We start from the raw sequence: 27,342 nt of genomic DNA, 5'->3' as shown, positions 1-27,342 counted from the left end.
TTGCACAGCAGCATACATTTCATGGTGGATGTGCCTGGTATAGGAGCTCAGTCCCATTAACCTGAATGGGACTGAGCTGCTCCTAGATCTATCCTCAGAGAGGTCGTCAGTATCAGATTGTGGGGCCTACCTATCGGGATCCCCACCAAGTTCTGTAGCCAATTCATTGCACAGCAGCATACATTTCATGGTGGTTGTGCCTGGTATAGGAGCTCAGTCCCATTAACCTGAATGGGACTGAGCTGCTCCTAGGTCTAGTGACCAATGAACATGCCACATTGAGGTAACGTTGCAATTTTACTGTCACTTGGAGCTTTTGAGCTGTTATTCCCAAAATTATGAGTTATGTTCTGCAGCAGAAGTTCTTATAGGTAATGTCTATCTATCCAGGGACTGAAACGTAATTCTTGTTCCAACCAGTCAATGATACAGAACATGATACAGATTGACTAAGGGTTAGTTTAGACCTGCCGTATTCTCGTTTGAATGAGCAAATGATGTTAGAGTTTGTTTGGGCAGCCTGTTTATACAGGCAGATACATCAATGGCTCGTTCAGTCATTCACACTCACTGCATAAGTGAATGAGAATGACTGAACGATTAATGAACGAGCCAACGAGGATTTTTATGCCATGATTTACCATTCGTCCTTCAATCGTTGGCTGCGTTTACACTGAATGAGTATTGTTCATTTTCACTAATTTGAACAATTTTTTGAACAATCACTCCGTGTAGAAGGGCCCTAAATCCATGTCCAGACTTGGATCCAATAAAGATGCTTTGGCAGGACTAGAATTGAACAAAGAGCACAACAAACTGCCAGCGTGTCTGAATTAGAACAGTTCTACAACGGGAAGAAGGCTAAAATTCTGTGATGTGAAAGACTTATTTCAAATTATATAATGACACCATCACAGCCTTCTACTGATTAAAGTTATGCATCTTCTAAATATAGAGAGAATCTATCATTAGAAATTAGGCCCCCAAATTGCCACAAACATGTTATCCAGGACTGTAATAGGTTCTTAATGATGTTCTTCTACTTATTGACCGGATTGACATGATGCAGTAAAGAAACATTGAACGTGGTTTCCCCATGGTTGTAAGGAGCCACTGAGATGGCACTGCTCTCTGGAGAAGTCATACTGGCCAGTCCCCTCTTGGCGTGATTGTCATCTCGCAGGCTAGGTATGTTGTCACTCATCACAAGACACATCCATGGCATACGCAATACGTGTTGGTGTCTCAGCTTCATCCGCACCGAATGCCTCAGAAGATAATTTGCAATGACGTACCCAGCTTGCAGGACATCATTCAAGCCAGGAGGGGGACCAGCCTGCATGACTTCTTCATAGAGCAATTCTAGCCCAGTGACACCTTACAAGCATGGGAATACCAATCTTTTATATTGAAAGGAATGGGAAAGCGCTGCACTACCATATGGTGCTATGCATGGCATTTTTAGTCACTTTTGCTCATTTTGAGCTGCACAGTCAATGAACGGTCCTAACAGTGATTGACAGCTATCTGTGTATGACTGTACATACACAGCTAGCTGTCAGTCACTAATAGCTCCACCCATTGGACTGTTCAGCTCAGAACGTGCAAAGATGTGAATGAATAAAATACAAGTTATACTGAATCTTTCCCATTAAAACTATATATCAATCTGCTCGGCTCTTCCTGCTCTATAACATTATGACTTCAGTTTGGACAACATATTCAAGCTGACGGACTCCCTTTAAGGTAGCAGTTGGCCCTATTGCTTGCCCCTATGCAGATGTACGCATTATAAGAATTAATCATTTGTTTAAAAAAATTATGCGCTCATATTGGTAGATCTAGACATAAATTGTGTTAGATACATATTTCATGGGTAAGTTCAGCACTACTGCAGAAAAACACATGTAAATATGTGCAGTTTTGATGCAGTTGTGTTTTTAGTTAAATGAACAATTCTAGGAAATTCTTCAAGTAACTGTAACCACGGTATAGTATACAAAGCCATGATTTATCCAGAGAGATCAATGGTGAAACCCACAGTAAGGCTCTGCTCACATCACTTGGAGAGCCTTCTGTAGCAAGTATACATCAGGAGGATCTCCCAGCGCATACCTTCAATGGAAGGCTGTAACGCATCGCATTATATAGGCATACAGTAAATAATGTTCCTAATGCACTCCCATTATAAAGGAAAAATGTATAATGCACAATATACAGTTTTTATTGTATGCCTTCAGATTCAATAGCATAGTCTAAGACATTCTTCTATACCGCAAGAAGAAAAGTACATTGACATGCTTCATCCCAAAGGAGGCCAAAAGTAAACTCTTTTGGCCTTCATCAGGTATTTGAAGCCCCGTGAATACATTTGGCATATATGTCGGAAGCTGTAACCGCTAAGCTGTAATAGATTGGACTTGTTGTGTCTTAAAAATTGCATTAGTCCCAAAAGTATTCGCAGATATACCCAGAGACATAAACTTGAAGCTGCTGGGCCCCATTTAAATAGAGACACCACCAATTATGTGCCATTTATAGTACTGGTCTCTTCTCTTGTGGTAGTGGGGCAATTAGACAACAGAACCCAAAAGCGACAGCTAGATTTGTCCCCATATAACTATGGTTGGGTATATGCATGTACTCACATGAGTAAGCAGATTTTTGGATACAGTTACAAGAGCCTCTCCGTCCTTCGTTTGCAGACAGGAGGGTTTGAAAAGAGGAAATATTCATACCCATGTGTTGACAATAAGCCTATTTCATGGTCTATCTTGGCCTTCAAGTGTACGTCATGCATTATAACTTTGCTTCTCTTCAAGGCTCTTTGTCGCTGATGGACCGTGAAGACATAACACTAGTAAAACATTTTTATCAAACTTAACAATATTGTGCGACAGAGTCAGAAAGATAAACAAATCAATTTTTCAGCAAAGCCTATAAAACATTCATTATTGCATCAAAGAAACATAAAAGAGCTAATATGGTTAAATAAAACAAGACACATTCATTCACAGTGCTTATGAGCTTGCAAGAACTTAAGAAAACTGTCATGAGCATAGAGGAAACATGTCCCTAAGGCAGGTGGGACATCAGAATTCTTAAGGACCTCATGAGTATCTAAGCAGAGTTAAACAGCAGTTCATGCCTTGTTTTAGGAACTTCATGTATAATTCCAGATGAATGGCTGCTACTAGGATAGCTGGGATAGTAACTGTTATTGGGCCGAGCTACAAAGGCGGCTAACCTCCATTTAGAGGTAACTGTGAATGAACACTTATTGTGGATGATGGAATGGGAAAGTCAATGGGACTATGATAAACTGAATGTAGATCACTAAAAGACTAAAGGTATCCATATGCATGTGTTGGGTGAACCAGACGATTTCAATAATATTGGCCAACTAACTTATGTGTAACGAGGTGTAATGACATTTCATGAAGACAGACATTGACAGAAAGAAGAATCCAACATGTCCAATACTTTAATTTCACAGGAGACAAGCCATCATCAAAGGTGTCTGAGGGTGTCTTACTGCCCTTTTTCCATCAAGAACACATGCACATTTTACTGGGCAGAACATGCATGTGTATGGAGGTGTTATTAAAAATAGCTGTTGGGCAAATGGGTGTTCAGCCACAGTTATTGAAAGTATATGGGTACCTTAATAGGATTGTCTTGTTCAGGATTGGAAAATCATGGCTGCTTCTTTCCATAAACAATGCCATACCTGTTCATCTTTTTTTAATCCTGGACAATACGTTTATAGAGGTTGTCTGTCCATATTTTCACAGATGTTCTAACCTCTGGATAGGTCATCAGTAGTTGATGGACAGGGATCCACCACTCGGGACCCCGGTTCTTCAGCTGATCGTCCAGCCCGCTGTCCATCCGGACTTGAAATATCTGCAGATTATGAGGTTTTCTCAATAGTACACACAATATGACGATATGTTTCCTAATGATCCTAGGCTCTTTATTTTGTATGTGGGCATGGAAGTTTATTTCTAGAGAATACAATATCTGTTGAAGGACAGGTTTTAGACATCAGAATGATGTGAGTATTGAGGTAGGAGGGTGTCTAATGGTAAATACTGTTGTGTAAAAAAGAAAAAAGTATTATAGAGGTGATACCTTTGTTGGTTAAGCAGAAAAATGGTATTTGCGAGCTTTCGAGGTTACTTAGCTTTTCCTGGCTAACATGGTACCACACTATTTTTGCTTTACATCTTGATAGATGTAGGAGGGTGGAAAGACCTGGTTAATAGAATAAGTGAAAGACAACACATGCATTTGTCACTAGGGATGGTAGGAGAGATTGAATGAAGACTTCAACATAGAGGGTTAAGGTGCAAGGCATCAATAAAGGCATTGGTCTTTGGTTGCTTTCCTCTTTAATGTCAAGCTCAGCAAGTATGTGTAAATCCTAGAAATAGTTTTTAATCTCCATTATTCTGAGATGTCTAAATCTAGAGCAGACTATGAGAAATGTATTAATTCTATAGCATTATCATACTCAGCAGTGGTGCACACAGTGCAACTTTCTTGTGCTAGTTGTAGTTGATAATATCGTGGGTTGAAAACAGACATACAAGACATCAATTAAAGGGAACCTGTCAGCAACATCTCAACCCTAAAACTAACTTTACTGGCTGTCTGGGGTTTAAAACTCAATAATTTCTAATGCCCTCTCTTTTCCTAATGAGCCATGTACGTCTGCAATTAGGTTCCAAAGTTATAGCAAATGAGGAGAGAAGAGTCATCCGGCCAGGAAGAGTCATGCTGATTAATGAACTGCCTGGCTAATGATAAGATACCCCTTTCTCTTGATAGACACATCCTCCATTATAACAGTAAATTCTGCCTGTCCAGAGAAAGGGGTGTGCTTAGCTTGATAGCTCATAAATCAAGGTGACTCTTCTTGGCCAGGTGACTCTTCTCTGCTTATTTGCGTATGGCAAACTATAACTTTGAAACCTAATTGTAAGGTAAGTGAACCCAATAGGAAAAGAGAGGGCAGTAGAAGTGATTGATGTTTCATCCCCTGCTGGCAAGTGAAGTTAGTTTTAGGGGTGAGATGGCAGTGACAGGTTCCCTTTAAGTTCAAACATTCACTAGCTAGGTACTAACAATGCCAAGTTCATCCAGAAGACAAAAACCACCCTTGAACAGCACAGAACAATTTGCAACTGAAATTACTGCAGTAATATGTTCTACAGTTCTGGCAGTAAAGTAACAAGATTTAGTATTAAAAGAGTTATCGACTTGAACAATCCCTATTTGTTGGTAGGATCCCCAACAATAAGCTGATCAGTACTGGAACACCCAGTGATCAGTTGTAATCTGCAGGGGGGGGGGCCTTGGCAACAAGTGTTCAATTCCCTTGCAGCACCTCCATAGGGGAAATGCAGCATTACACAGTATTCATTGAAATCTTGATAATTTTTTGTAGCCATCCTCTGTTCTGGCTAATAGCAGAGTATCCTGAATGGGGTAATTCTCTTTATTAATTTAGAAAGTCCTTAATAGTGTTTTTAAAAATTGGTTTTCTAAACCAAATAATCTCTTTTGAAAACTGATTTTTAGTTCTTTTTAGTATAATTACCATGTTTGTCTCTCCACACCCAGTATGTCTTTCTTTATATACTACCTATAAAAATTACATGGCTCTAAATAGGGTCCATGAGTAAAAGCTGGCATTACGTAGGGTGTATGTTGTGCAACTATAAAGAGTGGGTAAAATCTTGCCCTGTAAGTAGCTTCTGTGGATTTGGTTGCCCACACACACTTTATAAGTATAATGACAGGGATAAAGGCAGCTAATGCTATAGTGTTAAAAAAATTTGATGTGGTGTCCAAATGTCAAGCTGTAACTGAGATCTGGAATGGGTTTTCATGACAGTTAACTTTTCACATACTCCTCGGCGGTCACTTTTCAAAGACATTAAGATGTGTTGTAATGCGTATTGTGCAACTCTCAGGTTTTGTTTTTCATAGGGCCAGATACCAAGGTCCCAACATCTGTTCATGACAGTTGTTTACTGAGTGGACTCGGACCACATCTGCTCAATTAACAGTACTGGATGATCAAGCTCAGAACAGAAAGCCCCATGACGTACAGTGGATATAAAAAGTCTACTCAACCATTAAAACGCCATGTTTTTGTCATGTGTAAAAAAGCTTACAATTTCAAAGGGATCTGATTTTTGAGAGGAATCAGTCAGGAGAAGGGGACCAAAAATTTCCAAGGTATTACGTATACCATGGAACACAGTGAAGATGGTCATCAAGTAGTGGATTAGATTTGGGCAATAGTGACATTACCAAGAACAGGACGTTCCTCAGAAATTGATGACAAGACCAGAAGAAAATTGGTCCTGCAGGCTGCCAAGAGGCCTACAGCAAGTACTGATAGTGTAGTGCATGTGACAACCATCTCTCGTGTTCTTCTGCCTTTGACAGAAGAAGATCAATGTTTGGGAATGGCCCAGCCAGAGCCCAGACCAGAATCCCATTGAAAATCTATGAGTTGACCTGAAGAGGGCGCAACACCCGAGATGCCCTCACAATCTGACAGATTTGGAGGGCTTTTGCAAGGAAGAGTATTCAAAGATTACCAAGTCAAGATGTGCCATACTGATGGATACCTACCCCTAAAGTCAAAGGGTGCATCAACAAAGCATTCTAGGGCGTGCATATTAGCTTTTTCTTCCACCCTAACAGATTTCAGCTTGTTTTTCAATGGAATTGTACAGATAGCTGGTCACAGTGAAGGTGGAAATGAATCTGACATGATTTATCTTTGTCAGATTATGTAATTTGACAAAAACCTGGCATTATAACAGGATGTTTTATACCCACTGTAGCTCTATACTGGGGTGGCACATCCGGTCAAGCATTCTTTAGGAGCATTTCAATCTACCAATGAACAAGCATTTTTCTTTTCTCCCCTCAAACTTTAAAAATTCTGTTTTTCTGTTGGAATGTCTATCTAAACTCCAGGTTGGCAAATCGGCCAACCAACACAGGAACTAAGCACAGTAATGCATAACCAGGCAGTTCTTTCCTTCCAAGAATTTGGAAAAAAATGTTGACAGCCACTTTGGAATCTTCCATGACATATTTTGGAAAAATTAGAAGAACAGGAAAAAAATAACTGAAAGGCTTAAATTTACCAGTAATATTTGTTATCTCTGACTCCAGCAACTCAACTATTGGGCATAATGACCAAAAAGAAGCCATGGTAACCAAAATTTAGATTTTCACTTTTGAGTGACAAAATCTTTACTGAGTTATAAGATTGGCTGATGGAAATTATCTTGTGTACTGGTTGTGTACATAGAAGAGAGGAAGCCCTATTATGATGACAGGTTTGGCAACCCCAGGACAGAAGCATCTAGTGTTTGTTTGCCCCTAAATGAAGCTTAGGTTAATTCCTCATCCCTAGCTTAATAACAATGCAGCTCCTCTCAAAGTGGGAGTCCTGCGCAGGTTCTTGCCACCCAAGGAGATTGGACTGAGCTGGGCCTCTTTTTTCCAAGAACTCCATTGTAGCCATATAGCCTGTTTCTCTGGTATGAGCATCCTTGTTGTGTACAATTATATGATCTCTGTAGACAGAGGAGGTTGTTATTTTCTTGTGACAATCTCCGAAAACCTGGGATAATAGCTCATGCTTTCTCTTGAGTAAATGTAGCTATCAGGCCAGATGAAGGTCCCATTTCATGATAGAAATGTTGTCAGTTATTTATCAATAAAAAAAGCAAAGGCAAAGGTACTGCCAACATAGGAAAACACCTTGAAATTGGAGTGGGCTAAATACAGAATGCGACAGAGAATACTAAAATAAGGAAAAGACACAAAGGGTTATGAAAATAGGATTGAGACAAGGATAAATCTGACTTCTCTTTTATTTCATTAGAAGAAGCAAATATGACGTGTTTCTGGGGCGCAGCCTCTTCTTCAGAAATGCTGGAAGGTAAACAACTCCTTGCTGTTTAGGCAGACATATTTGTACCCACAGCCTTAAAAAAAGCAAAAATTTGTGTATCATCCAGCACTTGTCTGGAAGGGTCTGCATCCCTGGAACACGTCATATCTGCTGGTTCTAAGCAAATAAAAGGGAAGTCAGGTTTATCCTTGTTGCAGTGTTACTTTCTATAAAAGGTTGCGACTTTTCCCAGCATTCTGCATTTTCTCCAAAATAAAATGAAAGATGGCTGATCATCTGAAACACTTGGGACTCACCTGGAGGTCTACCAGTTTCTACAACAGTTTTTTGGCATTTACAAGTTGTTACTTTGGAAGTGTCTTCCAATGTCCTACAACGTGTGTACTTTATAGTTAAAATGTTGTTTCCTTTTTGGTTGTTTCAGGTTGTAAGGAACAATGGCAGCGGCGGTCTACCTTCTTTTTCTTGTCCTACCAGTTGTGTTGTCAAAGTCATCTGCACAGAACCCTGGCTGCAGAATACGGATCACTTCCAAAGGTCTGCAGTTTGGTGAGTAAAAATCATCAACCAATGTTTGCATGTGTATGGTGAGTATGGAAACCAACTATTAGCACCATGAGCAAACAGATGTTATGTACTTATGGAATACTTATGGGTTTTACTTTGTGCTTCATGTGGGTAAAGTAGATATTCTTTTCAATTAGTGAAATATGAAGGACTGAAGTTTGTGGAGCAGGAGCTTGAGAACATCACAATTCCAGATGTGAACGGACGTGAGGGGAGATTCACCTACAGCATAAACAAGTGAGTACTTGAGTCACATTGTATCCTTGCATAATTTAAACCATTGAGCCCAAGATATCCAACCTGAGCTGTCAAGTTTTAGGCACATTAGAGAGTAGCCCCTTTATTCTGGGCATTGTTAGGGGTCCCAGTTCATCAGTTATCTATGTTATTGTAAGGGGCTCGCTTAAAGCGTGTACTGGGCTTCACACTGGAGTACCAAGATAGCTGCTCCAAACTCAACTGAGCATGTTCCATGGTACCATTCTAATGAGATGATATACACACTATAAAAGGACAATTTCCTGTTGCACCACCGGAGAGATTGCAAGTGAGCAGAGACGCTGCTGGGAGCTGAGCTATAGTAGATGCTGTGGAAGGACCATCAGCTAAAGGTGCAACGATCTACAGAGTAGCTGCTGCTACCAGAGAGCTATGAGTCCTGACTGAAAGAGAAACTGGGTAGCAGCGAGCACTGAACTGAAGAACTGAAACTTGTCTGCTGCCCCAGAGTCTAGAGGGAGAGAGTGGGATTGCACTATCAAGGATCCAAACCAAGGAGGACATCAAGGAGTTCTCCAGCAACAAGTCATAAGTGAGGCTAGTCTCTGTAAAGCTGAGAGGCGTGCACAGCGCTAGTAATTCAATAGTCATTAATCAGAGTTAAGCCTTAAACCTCAGAGACATTGTAATTAGTGTTTATCTAAATTGCATTCCAGAATTACCAAACTGTGAAAGCTGGAGTGTAATTTCCTTAGATACAAATTTCACATTACCGTACATAGGTTGTCTTTCGTCTCTACTGGATTGCTCCTTAAACTGTGTTATTGACAGCGCTGTGTTTGCATTACTTCATATTGTGCAAAGAGCCCTATTGATCCTAGGATTTAATTAGCTGTAGCTAGTGAAAGGTGATCCTACAAAAACGGTTTAATTGCTTATTTGTTATTATATTAGTATTACTTTTCATTCTTTTGTATGTAAATAAATATTGTGCGTTTTTTGTAACTCCTTCAACTGCATCCTATTCGGAATCAGAATTGCAATTCCACCACCTGCAGTATTATCTTGTGACAGATCCATTCATATATGACAAATGGAGACATTGACTGGAAAATGCAGGGGGTAGCGCGGGGGGGGGGGGGGGGAGATCTCTCTCACTCTCCCCCCGCTCCCCCCTGCCCCCCCCATGCTACTCGGGTGAGTACACAGTTACTCGATAAGACTGCTACTCGATCGAGTAGCAGCCTTAAACGAGCACACTCGCTCATCTCTATTCCTCAGTAATAAGCAGCTATAGCTGAACACAATAGTTAATCCTATAGATTTTGAGTCTTGCTATGTCTATAGGCACTATCTACTAAGTGACTGCTTTCTTGATCCCTTTTCTCTTGCAGTGTACGTGTCACACACTTAGAGCTGTCACAGTCTGAATTGTGGTTCCAGCCAGGCAAACAGCTGGTGTTGGATATTAATAATGCATCTATTAGCCTCAATTTCCAGAGAAAACTCCTATACTGGTTCTTGTAAGTATCATCGGCATACTTTTGGTAATCTTATGTTATATGGGAACCGACCTCCCATGTGTTATAGTAAAGTCTAAGTATCCCTAAAGGGTACGTTCACATGTAACTGAAATGGTACGGATTTCCCTAAGCGGAAAATCGACACCAAGATCCACATCGGAACCGCAACATCGATTCAAGTGGGAAAGTCTGTTGTGGATCCGTGGCAAATTCAACTGCAAAATCTGCACCAATTATGCAGACTTTGACTCAGTTTTTGCTGCAGAATTTGCTGTGGATTTTGGTGCGGATTGCAGAAAATCCACACTAATTGCACTACATGTGAATGTACATATATAACCGAATAATGTTATGTACTCTTCAGCTATGACATGGGGATGATCAACGCCTCGGCAGAGGGAGTGCACATTAAAACTGAGCTGGATCTTGCCAGGGATTCAGGAGGACGTTTGAAGATTTCCAATATGACATGTAATGCGTCCATCAGCAGAATGCAGGCTGGATTCAGTGGAACACTCAAGTAAGCTCGTGAGCCTTCTTACTGCCATGGAAAATATCAGCTTAGCTTGAATACATCATTCGAAAGGTGTACTTACACGTGTGATTATTTTTTTTTCATCCGCAAGTTCTGTCCGATTGCGAGATAGAACTTGCGTGGGAAAAGAACCCATTGATTTCAGTGGGTGAATACACATCAGTGATAGTACGAGATCAAAAAAATCTCAGCCTACCCTATTTTTCTATACTTCTACTGCAAGAATTGGCCACTATTTTCTGTGGGAACATGAAAAAAATGGCATCACTTGCATGCCATGCGATTTGCATGTGAATGTAATGCGTTTTTCAAGCATTTTACTGAGAACCGCATGAATTTTTTTTTTTTAACGCATGTGAACATGGATGTAAGTCTGATGCAAATTGCACCTTTTTCAAAAATGCATCATGTACAGTAGAACCTCAACTAACGTCATTAATCTGTCTGGAAGCAATGGACTTTAGTAGAAATCAATGTTAGTTGAGGACATTATTTCCATAAGAATTAATGTAAATCCAAGTAATTGGTTCTAAACGTTCCCAAAAACACACCAACCCCCATTTAATAGAGAATAAGGCCGCCTGGACATGGGGGGAAATCCTGCGGCATTTCCACCGCTCAAAGCCTGCATAGGTTTGCGTTAACAAACGCAATCCTATGCAGACGGCCGCGGTTTGGCCGCGCGAAATATCGCGCGGCAAACAAACCGCGGCATGTCCTATTGTGAGCCCTGCACAGAAACGTCACTCACCCGGCTGCCGGCTTCGGTCTGCGCATGCGCCGGCTGCCCGGAAGCCAGGACATGAAAGAGCCGGGGCCGCCGGGCACGGGTGAGTACGTGCTCGTCCCTGCAGGTGCTCGGGTCGGATCGCACAGAAATAGAGCATGCCGCTATTTGTTTTCCGCGTGTCATTTCACGCGGACAAATCGCGGCTGTCTGCCTAGGATTGCGTTTTTTAATGCAATTCTATGGCAGCTTCAACGGGTGGAAATTCTGCAGGAAATCCCGCTGCAGAATTTCCGCCCATGTGCAGGGGGGCATAGGACTGCAGGGACATCATTAGCAGTATGTATCACTGTGTTATCTGTGCTTTGACATAGGACTGCAGTATTTATTTGCAAACGTTTCTTTACTGTACTGTACTCATCTGTACAGTACGTACATTTTGCAGTAAAGTGGGGATTCAGGAGGGATTCCGGCGTTCAGCCGGAACTTTGGGGATTCAGTTGCTGTACTGTATCAGGAGGCAGGCAGACACAGCAACGTTCAGCCGACACTGTGTACTGTGGAGAGGAGAGGGGGAGGAGTAGGCGCGCGCTGATGCAGGAGAAGCAGGAAGTGACAGGCATCAGCTGCGCATCGGCTGACTGAGCGGCGCCTGGGGTCATGGAGTGGTCAGTGCCCTTATCTGAGGAATGCAACTTTATTTGAGGGACCACTGCTGCCCTGATACATCGACTTAAGTTGAAAACAGCTTTACTTAAGAGCAATGCTACTCAAGGGTTTACTGTAAATGCATTATTTACATGCATCACCCATGTAAATATAGTCTTACTTGAACTTACTCTTAAACCTGTCTCTTATTTCTCAACCTCTGTTCAGGAAGATTGTAGGTTCAGCACACGCCATTCAGAATTAGTTTATACACAAGCTCCATGTACACAACTTAGATGGAGGTCCCTTTCTCTGGTCAGAAGTGAGAGCGCTGATGCTCCTGACTGGTCCATGTGTCCAAATGCAGCTTCCATGAGCAATAGAGATTGCTGGAGGTTGGTGAAGTTAGACCTGCAATGATCAAGTGATCGCCAGGCTGGCTTCAATTAAAAAATGGGGATGTCTTGGTGATACAAGTCATTTTAGTCAATCTGTACGTCCTGTTCCCAAAGATATTTGCTAAATAGTACAAGTGCAGAGCAACTAGAGTCACAATACAGCATGCACTCTTCTAATTCTCTGCTTTACCACATGCATTAATATTGCTAAGAGCTGTATTTTTAGAGCATTCGCAAGCAGAACACCCATAGAGACAACACAATATGGTCTCTATGGGTGTTCTGCTACCAGCCATAGGACTTTTTGGCGGAGGGATAAAATAAATATCCAATATAGCCAGTCTTTCCGTATTATGGACAAATTAGTCACGCTGACCTCAAATATGCACAAAATGAGAATCCTTGATGGGTAAGGCTCTTTCAGACAGGCCTTTTCCCTTTCTATCTCAGGGTTTCGTGTCAAGTGGTAAACACTTTGGTCTCCGTTTAACATTGTTTCCGTTTCGTTTTTGGTTGACAGATGAGCTAGTGGACTACAGCATTCTGTTCAGCAAATGGAATGTGAACAAACAGACACTTGATCAAACAAAGAACAAAGTTTGCACCTTTGGTCTCCATTTGACTAATTAAAGTCAATAGTTCCATTTGGGGTTCCTTCTGAATACTGTTTTCAGGGACAAGAGTAAACCTAGCAATAAACACTGCGAACTGAGTTAGTAAATGATGCAGTATCACCAGTATTTACGTACAACTTTAACCCAGTCCAGTACTTTCTCACGTAATATTTCTCTTGACCTCACCTATTCTGGTCCCTTCCATTTCAGGATGGTGTATGACTTTCTTGCTTCTTTCATAACAACAGGAATGAGATTTCTACTAAACCAACAGGTAGGTACAAGAAAAGTCTTTCTTACTATAGTGTAGCAAATAACTGAACCTTATTGTATTCCTTTTACGTTACATTGTAATAACCACCAAACTTTCCAAATACTGACCCAAATCAGAGGAGGGCTAGCCAGAACGCCTTGAGATAGTGTGAAGATGTTCTGTGGTATCATTCTTAAGGCCCCGTACACATAAGGGAAAAATCCTTTGGAACCGCCAACTTTAGTGGGACCCGATGATTACTACATGTGTATGGGGGCCTCCTGACTCTCTCCAGCCAGTTAATGTCAGAGAAAAGAAGGATACTGCAAAGAATTTCAACACCCAATTTTTTTTTGTTTTCCTCTTTAGCTAAACTCCCACCAGAGATATCTGGTAGCAACTTACCTTCGTCTGTCCATTGAAAATACATGAACGCTCGACTGAACTGAACATTCATGTACATGGGGTAACTGGGAATGGCGTTCAGCAAACAGCTTTTGAGGATGCATTAACCCTTTCCAATCCACTGTCTGACGTCTAAAGACATTCTGATTGAAGGCAGTACAGCTCTGATTTCAGAAGACGTCCCGCAGGGTATTCTTACTGTATATTACTGGCCGCTCTCTTGTCGGGGGCCTCTCCAGCATGTCACACACTGCAGTACTGGCTCTAGCCAGCAGATGATGCCATTGTATAATGGCAGAAAGAGAAAGACCCCTAGGAAACCCTGAATCCAAAATTGGATTGCAAAGGGTTAAGGCACAGCAAGCTAGTAGGCTAATTAATGTATAGCTACATAGTATATGTTTAAAGAGTAGCTGCACTTTCAGATAACGTTTGACATGTTATAGAGACATGGCAAAAGTATTGATCAGTGGAAGGGTCCCAGAATGACTCCGCTTCACATCGTTCTATTTCATGTAACTGCTTGTTGTTTGTATGTGTGGTTAAAAACTTTGTTTGCTACTGATATGAAGCCAACATCGTTATAGCGCCAACTTGGCCATGTATGTATATCAGGTGCTTCAGAAGGTTTTAGACCAGATTTCAGCTCATATTTGATTTTGTATTCCTATTTTTTGTAAATATGTTGAGAACGGTAGGTCCTTGGGAGCTGAAACCCAGTCTAAGACCTTCCAAAGCGTCTGATTTACCTATGTGGCAAATGTGGTGCAGATTAGTCGGGTCGTTTGGCCGCATTTTTATTTCTTTTTTCAATATGTTGCAAACGGTAGATCCCAGAGAGCTGAAACCCAGTCTAAGACCTTCCAAAGCACCTGGTTTACCCATGCAGCAAATCTGGTGCCGATTGGTCCAGTTGTTTGTCCATAGTCTGATTTGTTTTATACATATGTTGCAAACGGTAGGTCCCAGAGAGCTGAAACCTTCCAAAGCACCTGGTTTATCTATGTGGCCAACTTGGTGCAGATTAGTGCAGTTAATTGGCCGTGCATAAAGAACCGACAACAGAAATTCATTTATATATATATATGAAGATATAAGTGCGTGTGTGTGTAATTTTTTTATATGTTCTGTATTTTCAAATGCTGACATGTCTCCATAATCATACTTGATATTCTCTTACAGATCTGTCCAGCACTAAGGCACGCTGGTATTGTACTGCTAAATTCCCTGCTTAACACTGTGCCTGGTAAGTAGGAAGCCATGTGTACCAATGACTGAAGCTTAATGAGTGCACAAGTTCTGTATTCTATAGGGATTCTCAATATTAAGGTTAAAGATCTCAAGGTTAAAGTCATCCAAACCCAACAATTTCAGTGGGGACTCTCATATGTCTATAGGGGTACCTCCCAATTCTCCCCAGACAGATGATGTTTGGAGGAAGAACGATATCCAGTTCAGTTTCAATGCCTGATCCCATTGTTCTCCTGTAGATAAGCTGCCATCTAAGCTGCCTGGCAGCATCTTACTCCCCTCCGTCTGCAGAAAACATATGAATGCTTGGCCAAACTAATCATTCATGTGCATGGGGGAGTCAGGAGAAATACTGTAGTCTTTAGTCAACAGCTATTGAAGGTGTATGGGCACCTCAAGCCAAGTTCCCTATATGAAAATGACTAGAGGGGGTTAGTAGTTCATCAAAGCTCGATTTTCAGGTTTTGGATGGTAGTGTGCTATAAGAGAAGAAAAGATGATTGCGCAGGCAAGGACAGACAGAGTTCAAATATTTCAATTACGGTACTTTAACATTATAATCATGCTGCCACATAATACTAGTGTGCTTTGAAGTTTTCCATCTACGGTAGATCCCAGTTAAATGCGATACTCTGATTTGGAGCCACTATAAAGATTAATAGGCAATTGCATAACTTCTAATTTCCAAACATACTGTTATTATTGAAAATGGTCACCACGTTTCTTCTATTGGACATTCTACTATGTTTGCTCCTCTACAAATATTATTTAGCCATATTTACTGCCACAAACCCGATGATGGTGCAGATCTAAACTGGGCAGTTTGGACAATGACTTCTAAAAGTGGTGTTAATATTTTTTGTATTTCTGCAGTAAAGAATCCAGTGGATGATTACATAGGCATTGACTATTCTCTCCTGAGTGATCCTGATGTGTCAGAAGACAGTTTAGATATGGATTTTAAGGTAGGTATAAGAGCTCACATGAATTACGTAAGGGCGGCTATTTAAAACAATTCTTTATCATATGTTAGCCTTTATAGTGTGGGCTACCTTTACTATCCATTTAACCAAAATAATTTTGCAGCAGCACCGTGAGTGGAATGATTGTTTGGTTATTAGAGCTCATGGGGCCCAGAGCTTCTTGGTCAATTATAGCACTTCTTAAGCCTTTCTCTATGTATGCCATACATCAGTGTTCCCCAACTCCAGTCCTCAGGGACCGCCAGCAGGTCATGTTTTCAGGATTTCCTCAGTGTTGCACAGGTGAGGTAATTATTGTCGGCGCCTCAGACATTGCCACAGGTGTTCTTACTGTAGGATATCCCGAAAACATGACCTGTTGGTGGTCCCTGAGGACTGGAGTTGGGGACCCCTGCCATACATGACCGATGCACGATAGGTGTCTGTGAATGGAGCATGCTTGGGAGGCTGACACTCGCCGGCAGGAGCCACAATCAGCCTGAACGCTGATCACAATGGTTTAACATATAAATGCTGCTGTGAATTCTGATAGCTTCATTGGCATTTGAGGGTCCTAAATGGCCCCCCTTCACCCCCCCCCCCCCCTTCCACCCCACAATGCAATCACAGGGTGCGTTTCAGTTGGGCAGAAGGCCCCCAGCTTGTGACACATCTTTCTTGACTGCCTGTGGGAAAACAATAGAAATGAGTTGGCTTGTCATTCTTAGTTACCTATTATCTACTTATAGAGTATTCATTATAGTGCAACTTAACTCAACCCAAATATCTTAAAAGAAATCACAGTGGTATTCCAAATCTATATAGTCATAGAAATGCCCTTCACAGATATAGATAAAATTAAAATTAATAACTTTTATTCACGACTAGTTAAAATTAGGGCCACATAAATCATATAACAAACACAAACAAATGTGGACTGACAACATGGATCGTACTATGTGACTCAGTGACTGGATGGAATGAGGGTCTCAATTCCCCTCGAGTATCCAGTCGGGTTAACCCCTATTGACAAAATTAGGGGACTGGGTCACTGGTTTGTAGCGGTACGTCACACTAGGAAGGATGGTCAGAAGGTATCAGGTTTCCATTCTAGGATATAATTCATAGCTGGAGACCCATCGACCATTTCTATCGCTACTTTCAATAAGGATCATATGGTTAATCAGAGGTGTGTGTTACACCATACTAGATAGACAGTCACTCAGAGTTTGTGTATTTCAACGTTGAAGGGGAATTGTTCCCCACAGTGGGTGGTCACTCAGATATTAGTGTAAGTGTTCCAACGTTAGTGGCCGAGTAGTCACTCAGTAATCATTCAAACATTCTGAAGTCTTTTCATATTTGGGAGTGAGATAATTACTCCGCAGGTAGGTGACTACTCGAGTGTCTTTCAACGTTCCAGCTCTTTTTAAGGTATTCACTCAGAGTTGTGTATTCGTTTCACACAGTGAGTGACTGCTCAAGTATTAGTGTACGTATTTCGAATAGTCACTCAGTGATCGCTCAAACATTCATAGGTTTTAAGGAGCGGGATAATCACTCCAAAGGTAAGTGATCACTTCAGTGGCTCTTCGTCGTTCAATTCCTTTAGGAATAGGATATTAGCTCTTTTTCAGAATAAGATATTGACTCTTTCAATTCTTTTAGGGATAGGATATTGGATCAACGCATTTCTCCATCCCTGTCTGGGGACGAAATACGTACACTAATAGTTGAGCAGTCACTCACTGTGTGAAACGAATACACAACTCTGAGTGAATACCTTAAAAAGAGCTGGAACGTTGAAAGACACTCGAGTAGTCACCTACCTGCGGAGTAATTATCTCACTCCCAAATATGAAAAGACTTCAGAATGTTTGAATGATTACTGAGTGACTACTCGGCCACTAACGTTGGAACACTTACACTAATATCTGAGTGACCACCCACTGTGGGGAACAATTCCCCTTCAACGTTGAAATACACAAACTCTGAGTGACTGTCTATCTAGTATGGTGTAACACACACCTCTGATTAACCATATGATCCTTATTGAAAGTAGCGATAGAAATGGTCGATGGGTCTCCAGCTATGAATTATATCCTAGAATGGAAACCTGATACCTTCTGACCATCATTCCTAGTGTGACGTACCGCTACAAACCAGTGACCCAGTCCCCTAATTTTGTCAATAGGGGTTAACCCGACTGGATACTCGAGGGGAATTGAGACCCTCATTCCATCCGGTCACTGAGTCACATAGTACGATCCATGTTGTCAGTCCACATTTGTTTGTGTTTGTTATATGATTTATGTGGCCCTAATTTTAACTAGTCGTGAATAAAAGTTATTAATTTTAATTTTATCTATATCTGTGAAGGGCAACCCAAATATCTTATACTATAATTGGTAAGGGGCAAATGGCCGCTATCGGTCTGCCCCCAACAGTATATTACTGTCACAGTGAAATATGACCATGATAAGATTAGAGAGGACACTTAAGGCCCTCAACTCATAGTAAGTTCATCATGAATGAAGGTGCTTTTACACGGAACTATTATCGTAAAAAAAAAAATGCTGAATCGTTTGAGTTTGATCAATACTCATTCAATGTAACCAATGGTTAAATGATGAACAATAATTTGTTAGTTTATCATTAATTTTAGGCAAGCCTGAAAATCATCTTTGGCTCGTTAGCTAATTATTTGGTTTAAACACCGATCATTCAGTCATTCTCATTCTCTGGTATAGCAGACCAAACGATCCTGTTCAGAAATAAATTAACGATTTATCTTTAAACTGACCGCCCATGTGAACGAGCAAATTGTGTCATCATTTGCAAGTTTGTATGGGCGAACGATTTGTGTAAAAGTACCCTAAGGTTAAATATACTAGAGGTTGTGATTAGCGCTAGCTCCCTAAATACCGGATACCCCATCCCAGCGGATTCATAATAAATGAAGCCAAGCATCCCGCCCAGCCACTTTAATTATAGTTATCTTTTATATTGAACTCATTGGACTGTCCGACATAAGACATAAAAAATGATCCGTAAGGTTGTTTAGGGTGCTTCCAACTATGTGTGGAACATAAATGGTGGTTTGCTGCCAGTGAAGAACGCCTACTATCCTTTATGACAGTCAATCACAGTTTAGCAACTAAGCTGAGCTCATTATTACGTTCTGGTATAAAACAATTCCCATGGGTAGATTCAGCATGGCATACTCACCATCTCAGAAAGTTTTGTTATTCTGAGTTCAGACAGAACCATTATCGTTCAGAAAATAGTTCAAATGAGTAAAACTGATGATTGTTCAGTTTAACCCTTTCCAATCCACTGTCTGACGTCTAAAGACATTCTGATTGAAGGCTGTACAGCTCCGATGTCGGAAGATGTCCGGCAGGGTATTCTTACTGTAGATTACTGTCCGCTCTGTTGTTGGGGGCCTCTCCAGCATATCCCATACCGCAGCACTGGCTCTAGCCAGCAGATGGCGCCATTATATATATGGCAAAAAGAGAAAGCCCCCTAGAAAATACTGAATCCAAAATTGGATTGCAAAGGGTTAAATGCAAGCCAAGGACGAACGAGAATTGTGTGCTTCTCATTCGTTGTTTGGTTTCAGCCGGCATAAAAACCATTGTTGGCTCGTTGGCTTCTCGTTGCGTTTAAACACTGATCGTTCAGTGCTTCAGATAGAAATGTGAAACACTGAACGATAAGTGAACAAGAAGTGCATGATCCCCGACAATGATTTGCCTGTCTAAACAGGCTGCCGGAGTGCCAATGAGCTGTTGATGACTTCACCAGCTCGTTCGCTCGGGCAAACAAGAATTGTGAGGTTCTCGTTAGGTGTAAAAGGAGATTTAGCCAACCATGCCGCCATCTTGATCAGTAAAACAATATTGGCCAATGGCATGGAAACTGATGAAAGTAGACAAACACTAAAGGCCTCCTTTCTATTGCAGACGTGATATTAGCTGCACTAAACCTGTCTCCCATTATTCCTAGGGCATGTTCTACTCATTAAATGCTGAGAATGACACATTCCCCAACACATCTCCAGCGCTCCACATAAAGCAGAATGAACGCATGGTCTACATCGCCCTTTCGGAGTATTTTTTTGATTCAGCAATGTATGCGTATTATCAGTCAGATGTACTCCGTTTGGAAATTGCAAATGAACAGGTAAGTTCCATATCTCTATCCTAATAGATGCTACTTTTGGCAATGATGCATGCCCTTAAAGGGCCAACACACCTGTAAATAGTAATAGTAAAATACTAATTAATAATACGATCCATAAAGAGCAAGACTCTAACTTATTGCTATCAATGGTGAGTGACCTTATTGGGAGAATAGCAGCCTGTTATACTGTGTGATAGTCTATAGATCATATATGGCTATAGAGAGTAATAAAACAGCCCCACCTGCCGTAACATAGTTTACTGTAATCTATTTTGTTCTGTTACTTAATGTGTCTCTGTTATTCAGATGCCTAAAGACTTGGAAGTCTTGCTGCGGACATCATATTTTGGAAGTCTGATGCTTCTGGTAAGGAGTTTTTAACATTAAGTTGCATTGAAAGGAATATAATATTATCAAAATATATGTACCTTTAGTGCCACCATTACTATAGAAATTAGATGTAAAGACTAGAGATGAGCGAGCATCGAGCATTGTCCTTAGCGAGTACCTGCCCGCTCGGAAGAAAAGGTTTGGCTGCCGGCGCGGGTGAGAGGTGAGTTGCAGTGAGCAGGGGGGAGCGGGGGGTGGGGGGTGGGGGGAGAGATCTCCCCTCCGTTTCTCTCTGCCCGCCGCCGGCAGCCGAACCTTTTCTTCTGAGCGGGGAGGTACTCGCTAAGGACAATGCTCGATTGAGTAATTGCCCTTAGCGAGTATGCTCGCTCATCTCTAGTAAAGACCTTTAATATTATTATACATTGTTTATTCTGAACAGAAAGAACTACATGATACATTCTGTAGCTATTTCATATGGATACATATTACATATAGAGTACAGTTCTGTGCAAACACTTGAATATGGTGTGCTGTGCTGTCAGCTTGCTCACTTCTTGTGATGCAATCTGTGCATCTTACATGTTATCGAATATTTTATGTACAATCAGTATGTTCTATATTGTAAATTAATCAAATCTAGTTAATTAAACTAAAAAAAGACTTGTCCTGGTAATGGACCCTTGTTGTTGCCCTTAATGAAGTAGGTCTATGTGCCCTCCTAGATGCTGGAACACCAATGGTGTTGCTCAGCCCCTATAAGTACTCGTATGGGTCTGCCACTTGGGACCACCACCAATCGGCAGTTCTCTGGGCCGTTGCACTCAGCTTATTTATGAAAGAAGCAGACTGCTCCATTCTCGCTTTAGTGCCCCGGCTTGGTATTGCAGGCCAAGTTACCTTTGAAATTAATGGGAGTTTGGCTTGCACTACCAAGCCAGGGTACTGCAGTGAGAACAGAGCTGTCTGCTTCCTGCAGAAATCAGCTGAGCACACTAGACAGGGAACAGCTGATTGGTGGGGGTCCCGGGCAATGGGCCGCTACCGATGACCTGTCCTTAGAATAGGCAACCAACCGTAAACAACTAGACAACCCCTTTAAAAGACACCTGAGAGCTACTTAAATAAAGACCTGAAAAATTACCCTCAGCAAACTTTATCCATTTTTATAAGGAGGGGTATATGGTATTAAAAAAATAAGCTAATAATCCCCTTTAATAGTTGAATGAAATTAGCAAATCAGTTATGTGTTAGCTTTAACGAATATAATATGTATTATAACAAATGCAAGCTGCAAATTTGTTTTGGTTGCTTTGTGTGATCACTAAAGTTCTAAAACTTGTAGAATATTGTCACAATGCTATTTCATTATTCATGCAGGATCCAGCCGTGGCAGACGCCCCTATGAAACTAGAGCTGCGTGTCTCTACCCCTCCACGGTTCACCATTAAGCCCACAGGAACCAGTGTTTCAGTGAATGCCATTCTGAACATCTACCTGATTCCAGAGGACTTGCCCCCTGTGCAGCTAAGCAGCATGACAATGGTACGCTCACAGAAAGTTGGTCATATACATTAAATTAATGTCGGCCAAACTCGTTAATTTTGGCTGCATCGGACAACCATCTATAATGTTTGGGGGCCTCCTGATGCTATAATAATGTCAGATGTTGGAGAAGAAGGATGGATTTCAACAAGAAAATAAGCCACATACAGAAGTGTCTGGCATTGACTTATTTCCGACTTCCAACTCTGCCGAACATGCCGAACAAACAAAAGGAACTCCGAAGGGCACCGGTCGTGTGATAATACATTTTTTGTTACAGCTTTTTCAGTGTGAGGGGTGTAAGGATTATGTACCGGTAGATGAATCCCAACTAAGTGTGGCTTTGTCAGGCACACGAGCTCCCAATGGTTGTCCCAAGACTTATTGTTCCTGTGCTTCCACCCATGAGCGATAGTTGCTCAGTGAATGAAGGTGGAGCGCATCGGAGATCTCTTCTGGCTGCCCACCTTCATTCACTGTGAACAGGCAGTCATTCAAAGATGAACAACTGCCTGTTTACACTGAGCAAAAAATCGCATTATAGTTGCTTCATTTCAGTGAACTGAAACAAAGCGACTAGCGACTACTGGTTGTTGTCCCATATAATGTGTATGGGAGCCTCACAACTGTTTCCCAGGGGGAGATGTCAGGGCAAACAAGGATCACCTAATAAAGTTCAATATGCCTAATTCTTTCATTTACCAGGATATAGGCACCTGGCAAGTGTCTGGCAACAGTTTTTCACCTTCTACCTTGTATATTTGTGGAGAAGTCAAACGATATAGCTATTAACCTGTAAATAAGCATTTATTTGACAAGTATTTCATGTGCCTGGCCAACTGTATAGTCTGAGAATGGCAAACAGATAAGGATTAAAGATGAGCGAACACCAAAATGTTCGGGTTCGCGTTATTCAAAACGAACTTCCCGCGATGTTCGGGTGTTCGTTTCGAATAACGAACCCCATTGAAGTCAATGGGCGACCGGAACATTTTTGTATTTCGCCGATGCTCGCTAAGGTTTTCATGTGTGAAAATCTTGGCAATTCAAGAAAATGATGGGAACGACACAGCAAGTTCTCCTCTGCCACAGCTGTAACAGCTGTGGCAGAGAAGAACGATGTTAGCCCATTGAATTCAATGGAGCCGTCAATACAGCCGACTCCACTGAATGCAATGGGCTGCCGGCGATCGCGGGATGAATTGTCGGAAAGGGGTTAAATATATAAGCCCTTTCCTGCAATTCATCCAGAAATGTGTAAAAATAAAAAATATATATATACTCACCTGGTGCCGACAGACGGAGTTCAGCGCGGCAGGCTGCAGTTCTCCTGAACTGCTCTGAACAGCTGTGAGTAGTATTCAGCAGCCGGGGATTTAAAATCCCCGCCTGCTGAATAAGATGCCTCTGAATGGTCACAGCCTGACCAATCAGAGGCCAGCCCTCACTCACACCCATTCATGAATTCATGAATGGGTGAGTGAGGGCTGCCTCTGATTGGCTCAGCACAGGGACAGCTGAGAGCTGCCCCATAGCCAATCAGAGGCAGCCCTCACTCACCCATTCATGAATTCATGAATGGGTGTGAGTGAGGGCTGGCCTCTGATTGGTCAGGCTGTGACCATTCAGAGGCATCTTATTCAGCAGGCGGGGATTTTAAATCCCCGGCTGCTGAATACTACTCACAGCTGTTCAGAGCAGTTCAGGAGAACTGCAGCCTGCCGCGCTGAACTCCGTCTGTCGGCACCAGGTGAGTATATATATATTTTTTATTTTTACACATTTCTGGATGAATTGCAGGAAAGGGCTTATATATTTAACCCCTTTCCGACAATTCATCCCGCGATCGCCGGCAGCCCATTGCATTCAGTGGAGTCGGCTGTATTGCCGGTTCCATTGAATTCAATGGGCAAACATCGTTCTTCTCTGTCACAGCTGTTACAGCTGTGGCAGAGAAGAAGGATTTGTCTTCTATATGTTCTCAATGGGGTTGGCGCTGCTGCCGCCGGCCCCATTGAGCGCATATAGAAATGATTTCTCAGGGAAGAAAGTTAAAGTAACCCGAACATCCGAACATCGTGTGGTGTTCGTTACGAATAACGAACATCCCGAACACCCTAATATTCGCCCGAGCATCAAGCTCGGACGAGTACGTTCGCTCATCTCTAATAAGGATCTATTGCTGTAGTCAATGTGGAATGCACCTACTTTAAGTAGAGGACATGCTTCAGGTTGAAAATAAGATAAAACTTCTGTATGGTGTTCTGTGAATGGGATAGTTTATAATCAGACTCGCTAGAAAATAACATCTAACTGCTGTGAATAACTATCACTGGGTCCACTAAGCTGGACTATACAGAACATGTTCTATGCTGGCATATGCACCCAAAGTCTTTGCTGTATGATTCTACTCACCTACTGTATGCTGATACAGATAGACATACCCTCATAAAAGTACATAGATATGTAAGTATATATGGCAGTACAGAAGTATTTTATCTGTGCAGTTACGTATGTTCTCTATCTACATGGGATATAGATAAAACTACATCCCAATATACCAGGAGCAAATAACTCCAAAACCAAATTTGTGTCACAATCCGCAAAATATTTTTTATCCACTTTGTTAGGATCGTGTCCACCTTTCAGCTTGGCATGTAGCTACATCCATGTTTTTTTTTAACTCTTGACAATCTCTTTCCATAAATTTGAATAATAGTTATACATGAAGCTAACTTCCAAATACTTATGTTTCCATAGGAATCACGCCTCAGTGCTAGGGTGACTCTGAAGAAGACTACTTTACTGATTCATCTTGACCTCAAGAGGTAATTTAACTTAAACTATCATTAGTTTCATCCTTGGTCAAAAGCCATGGTTCATTATATATAGTATACTTCTGTATGTGTGTATATTAGTAGGAATGCTGCCTTCCTATAGGTGGCACTGTGGAGGTTTTATTCCATCTCCCTTATTTGCATATTACCCAGAGGAGCGTGCATGGCCATTTGAGCCTACTCACTCACGGTCTAGGCGGTCTCCCTAAGGAGAAAAGACCGCGTTTCTGACCCTCATCCAGGGCCTCTCACTAGCAAAGCCAGACTCCTAAATTACACTGATACAGGACAAATACCCTGAAACAGCTGTCTGTACATGGAGTCTGGCTTTGCTTTTAATTACCCGTCATTGTTACACGGCTTGTATAAAAAGTCTGACTTTGCTTGAAGGAATGCTGCCTTCCAATAGGTGGCACTGTGGAGGTTTTATTCCTTCTTTCTTATTTGTGTATATTAGTATAATGTGTGTAAAATAGCAATAATAACTAAGAATGCATAGAGGAAATACAGTTGCCAAAATAAATCAGTGAACTCTTTTGAAATCAGGCTGCATTCACATAACATTTAACCCTGCAGTATGCCTTTCCATTTTGGGTCCCATCTGAATCACTGCAAACCTTACTGAGACAAGACCCATTGACTGTCATTAGAGAAATAAATGTTGAAAGTAAAATTCTTGGTCTCCATTTAATAGGGTTTCTGTTTTTTTCCCATCACCTTTGGGGGGCAGAATAGCATAACGGACTACACTAACTGGCCAAAGATGTTTCAGTAAAGAAGATAAGAGTGGAAGTGTGGGTTTCACGGATGCTTTGCCCATTAAATAAAGACACACAAAACCTGGTTCTACACAAATCTATTTGCCTCAATAAAGATTAGTTAGTATGAACCCTGCCTTGTAACAAACAACAATCACAGGACTTTAGATGATGTGTTATCAAGACACATGAGGCTGGAAAAGGCTGCAAAAGCATTGCTTAGGACTTGGGTGTATATTTTCTACGGTTAGACAAATCATGGACAAACATGGAATATTCAGAACTGTTGCTAGTCTTCCTATGGTTCACTTACTTTTTTCTTGCAACTGTAAATGCTTTAGAGAAATGTAGTAGCCTATGGGAACTAGAGATGTATATGGATTTGTATGGAAGCAAGGCAAATAAGTAATAATATTTAAGGTTTATTTATTATTATTGAATATCAATGAGGCTTTCATATTTATGGATATATGGCCTTTTTAATTACCTACAGGTTCAGAATATACTCCAACAAGTCAGCGCTGGAGTCCCTGGCAGTAAGTGAAATACTGAAATATGCATATAATTGGTTTTTTAGCTCATATTACTATCATACATTACAATCATGCCTTTTTCTATTACAGCTCATACCCTTACAAACCCCCTTAAAGACCCTTCTGCAGTTGTCAGTGATGCCCATCCTTAATGGTAAGGCAATCATTTCCCTCTTACTCATAATCTGGCAATGAAGATTACAAGGTCTTACTACTTGTTTATAATGTCTTCCGCAGAGAGAACAAAGCGAGGCGTTAGCATCCCTCTTCCAGAGGGTTTGGATTTTACTCGAGAGACAACTACTCACCATGCTGTAAGTTGTAGTACTCCCACAGCTTTAATATTACTGCAAAGATGGAATTTCATGCTAGTCATAATTGATTAAATTGTCTTTGTTTTCCCCTTTCCAGGGTTTTATTCTCATTGGTGGCGATTTACACTTCTCCATGAGTCTCCGGGAAGTCATTGAGAAAAACCGTCCTGAACCAACTGCCCAGGCAGAAACAAACCAAGGAACCAATGAGGCTATTTGAAAGCCACAATATTGAAACCTTCCTCGATGGCTACTAGAGATTCATCTAAGAGATAGTTCTATGGGAGCTTCTCACATATCTAAGGTGTCTGTAATATAAAGACATCACAAAACTCCTCCAAACCAGTAAGACCGTTTAGAGGACGTCCCATTGGATGTGGTTAGACTTTAAAAAGGCACCAATCATGACCGGTATGAGGGCATTAGAAACCTTATATATCTTGATCAAGTAGAAAGAGATACAGAGAACCCTTTAATGCTACCAAACTAAATACTATTTAACAACTCAACTAAAAGAAGTCAATCTCTTGAGAAATTTAACCTTCACCGAGTAAAGAAAAAAAATCTGTTTAACGCGTGTGAATAATCTTGTAACAGTCTTTAACTAACAGGTAACATACAGAATTTACAGTAGATCAGTCTGATTTAGACAGAATTGTATAGGGTTGACTTTGGAAGAAAGTCTACAAGGGCTCACAACTGATGACTGAACATATTGAAAACTTTGCAGACTTGTCTGTAGCACCATGTGCACTGTATGAAAAATAAAAAGTATTCAAAATTA

The 27,342-nt window shown here is 41.2% G+C and overlaps 1 protein-coding gene across 1 annotated transcript in view; it reads left to right on the top strand.

Moving 5' to 3' along the window:
• Positions 1-27,342, top strand: part of PLTP (phospholipid transfer protein) — a 32,344-nt gene extending 5,002 nt beyond the window's left edge. The window contains exons 2-16 of the mRNA XM_066586556.1: positions 8,376-8,500; positions 8,656-8,755; positions 10,132-10,260; positions 10,625-10,780; positions 13,393-13,456; positions 15,023-15,086; positions 15,965-16,056; positions 20,065-20,241; positions 20,548-20,607; positions 21,952-22,116; positions 24,877-24,944; positions 26,205-26,247; positions 26,335-26,398; positions 26,482-26,558; positions 26,656-27,342. Coding sequence (XP_066442653.1) covers positions 8,389-8,500; positions 8,656-8,755; positions 10,132-10,260; positions 10,625-10,780; positions 13,393-13,456; positions 15,023-15,086; positions 15,965-16,056; positions 20,065-20,241; positions 20,548-20,607; positions 21,952-22,116; positions 24,877-24,944; positions 26,205-26,247; positions 26,335-26,398; positions 26,482-26,558; positions 26,656-26,778 — 1,494 coding nt within the window. The 5' untranslated portion in view covers positions 8,376-8,388 and the 3' untranslated portion in view covers positions 26,779-27,342. The remainder of the gene's footprint in view (positions 1-8,375; positions 8,501-8,655; positions 8,756-10,131; positions 10,261-10,624; positions 10,781-13,392; positions 13,457-15,022; positions 15,087-15,964; positions 16,057-20,064; positions 20,242-20,547; positions 20,608-21,951; positions 22,117-24,876; positions 24,945-26,204; positions 26,248-26,334; positions 26,399-26,481; positions 26,559-26,655) is intronic.

The sequence above is a fragment of the Eleutherodactylus coqui genome, chromosome 13, assembly GCF_035609145.1.
Source record: "Eleutherodactylus coqui strain aEleCoq1 chromosome 13, aEleCoq1.hap1, whole genome shotgun sequence".
NCBI classification, from domain to species: domain Eukaryota; kingdom Metazoa; phylum Chordata; class Amphibia; order Anura; family Eleutherodactylidae; genus Eleutherodactylus; species Eleutherodactylus coqui.
This window is presented reverse-complemented; position numbering and strand designations above follow the sequence as displayed.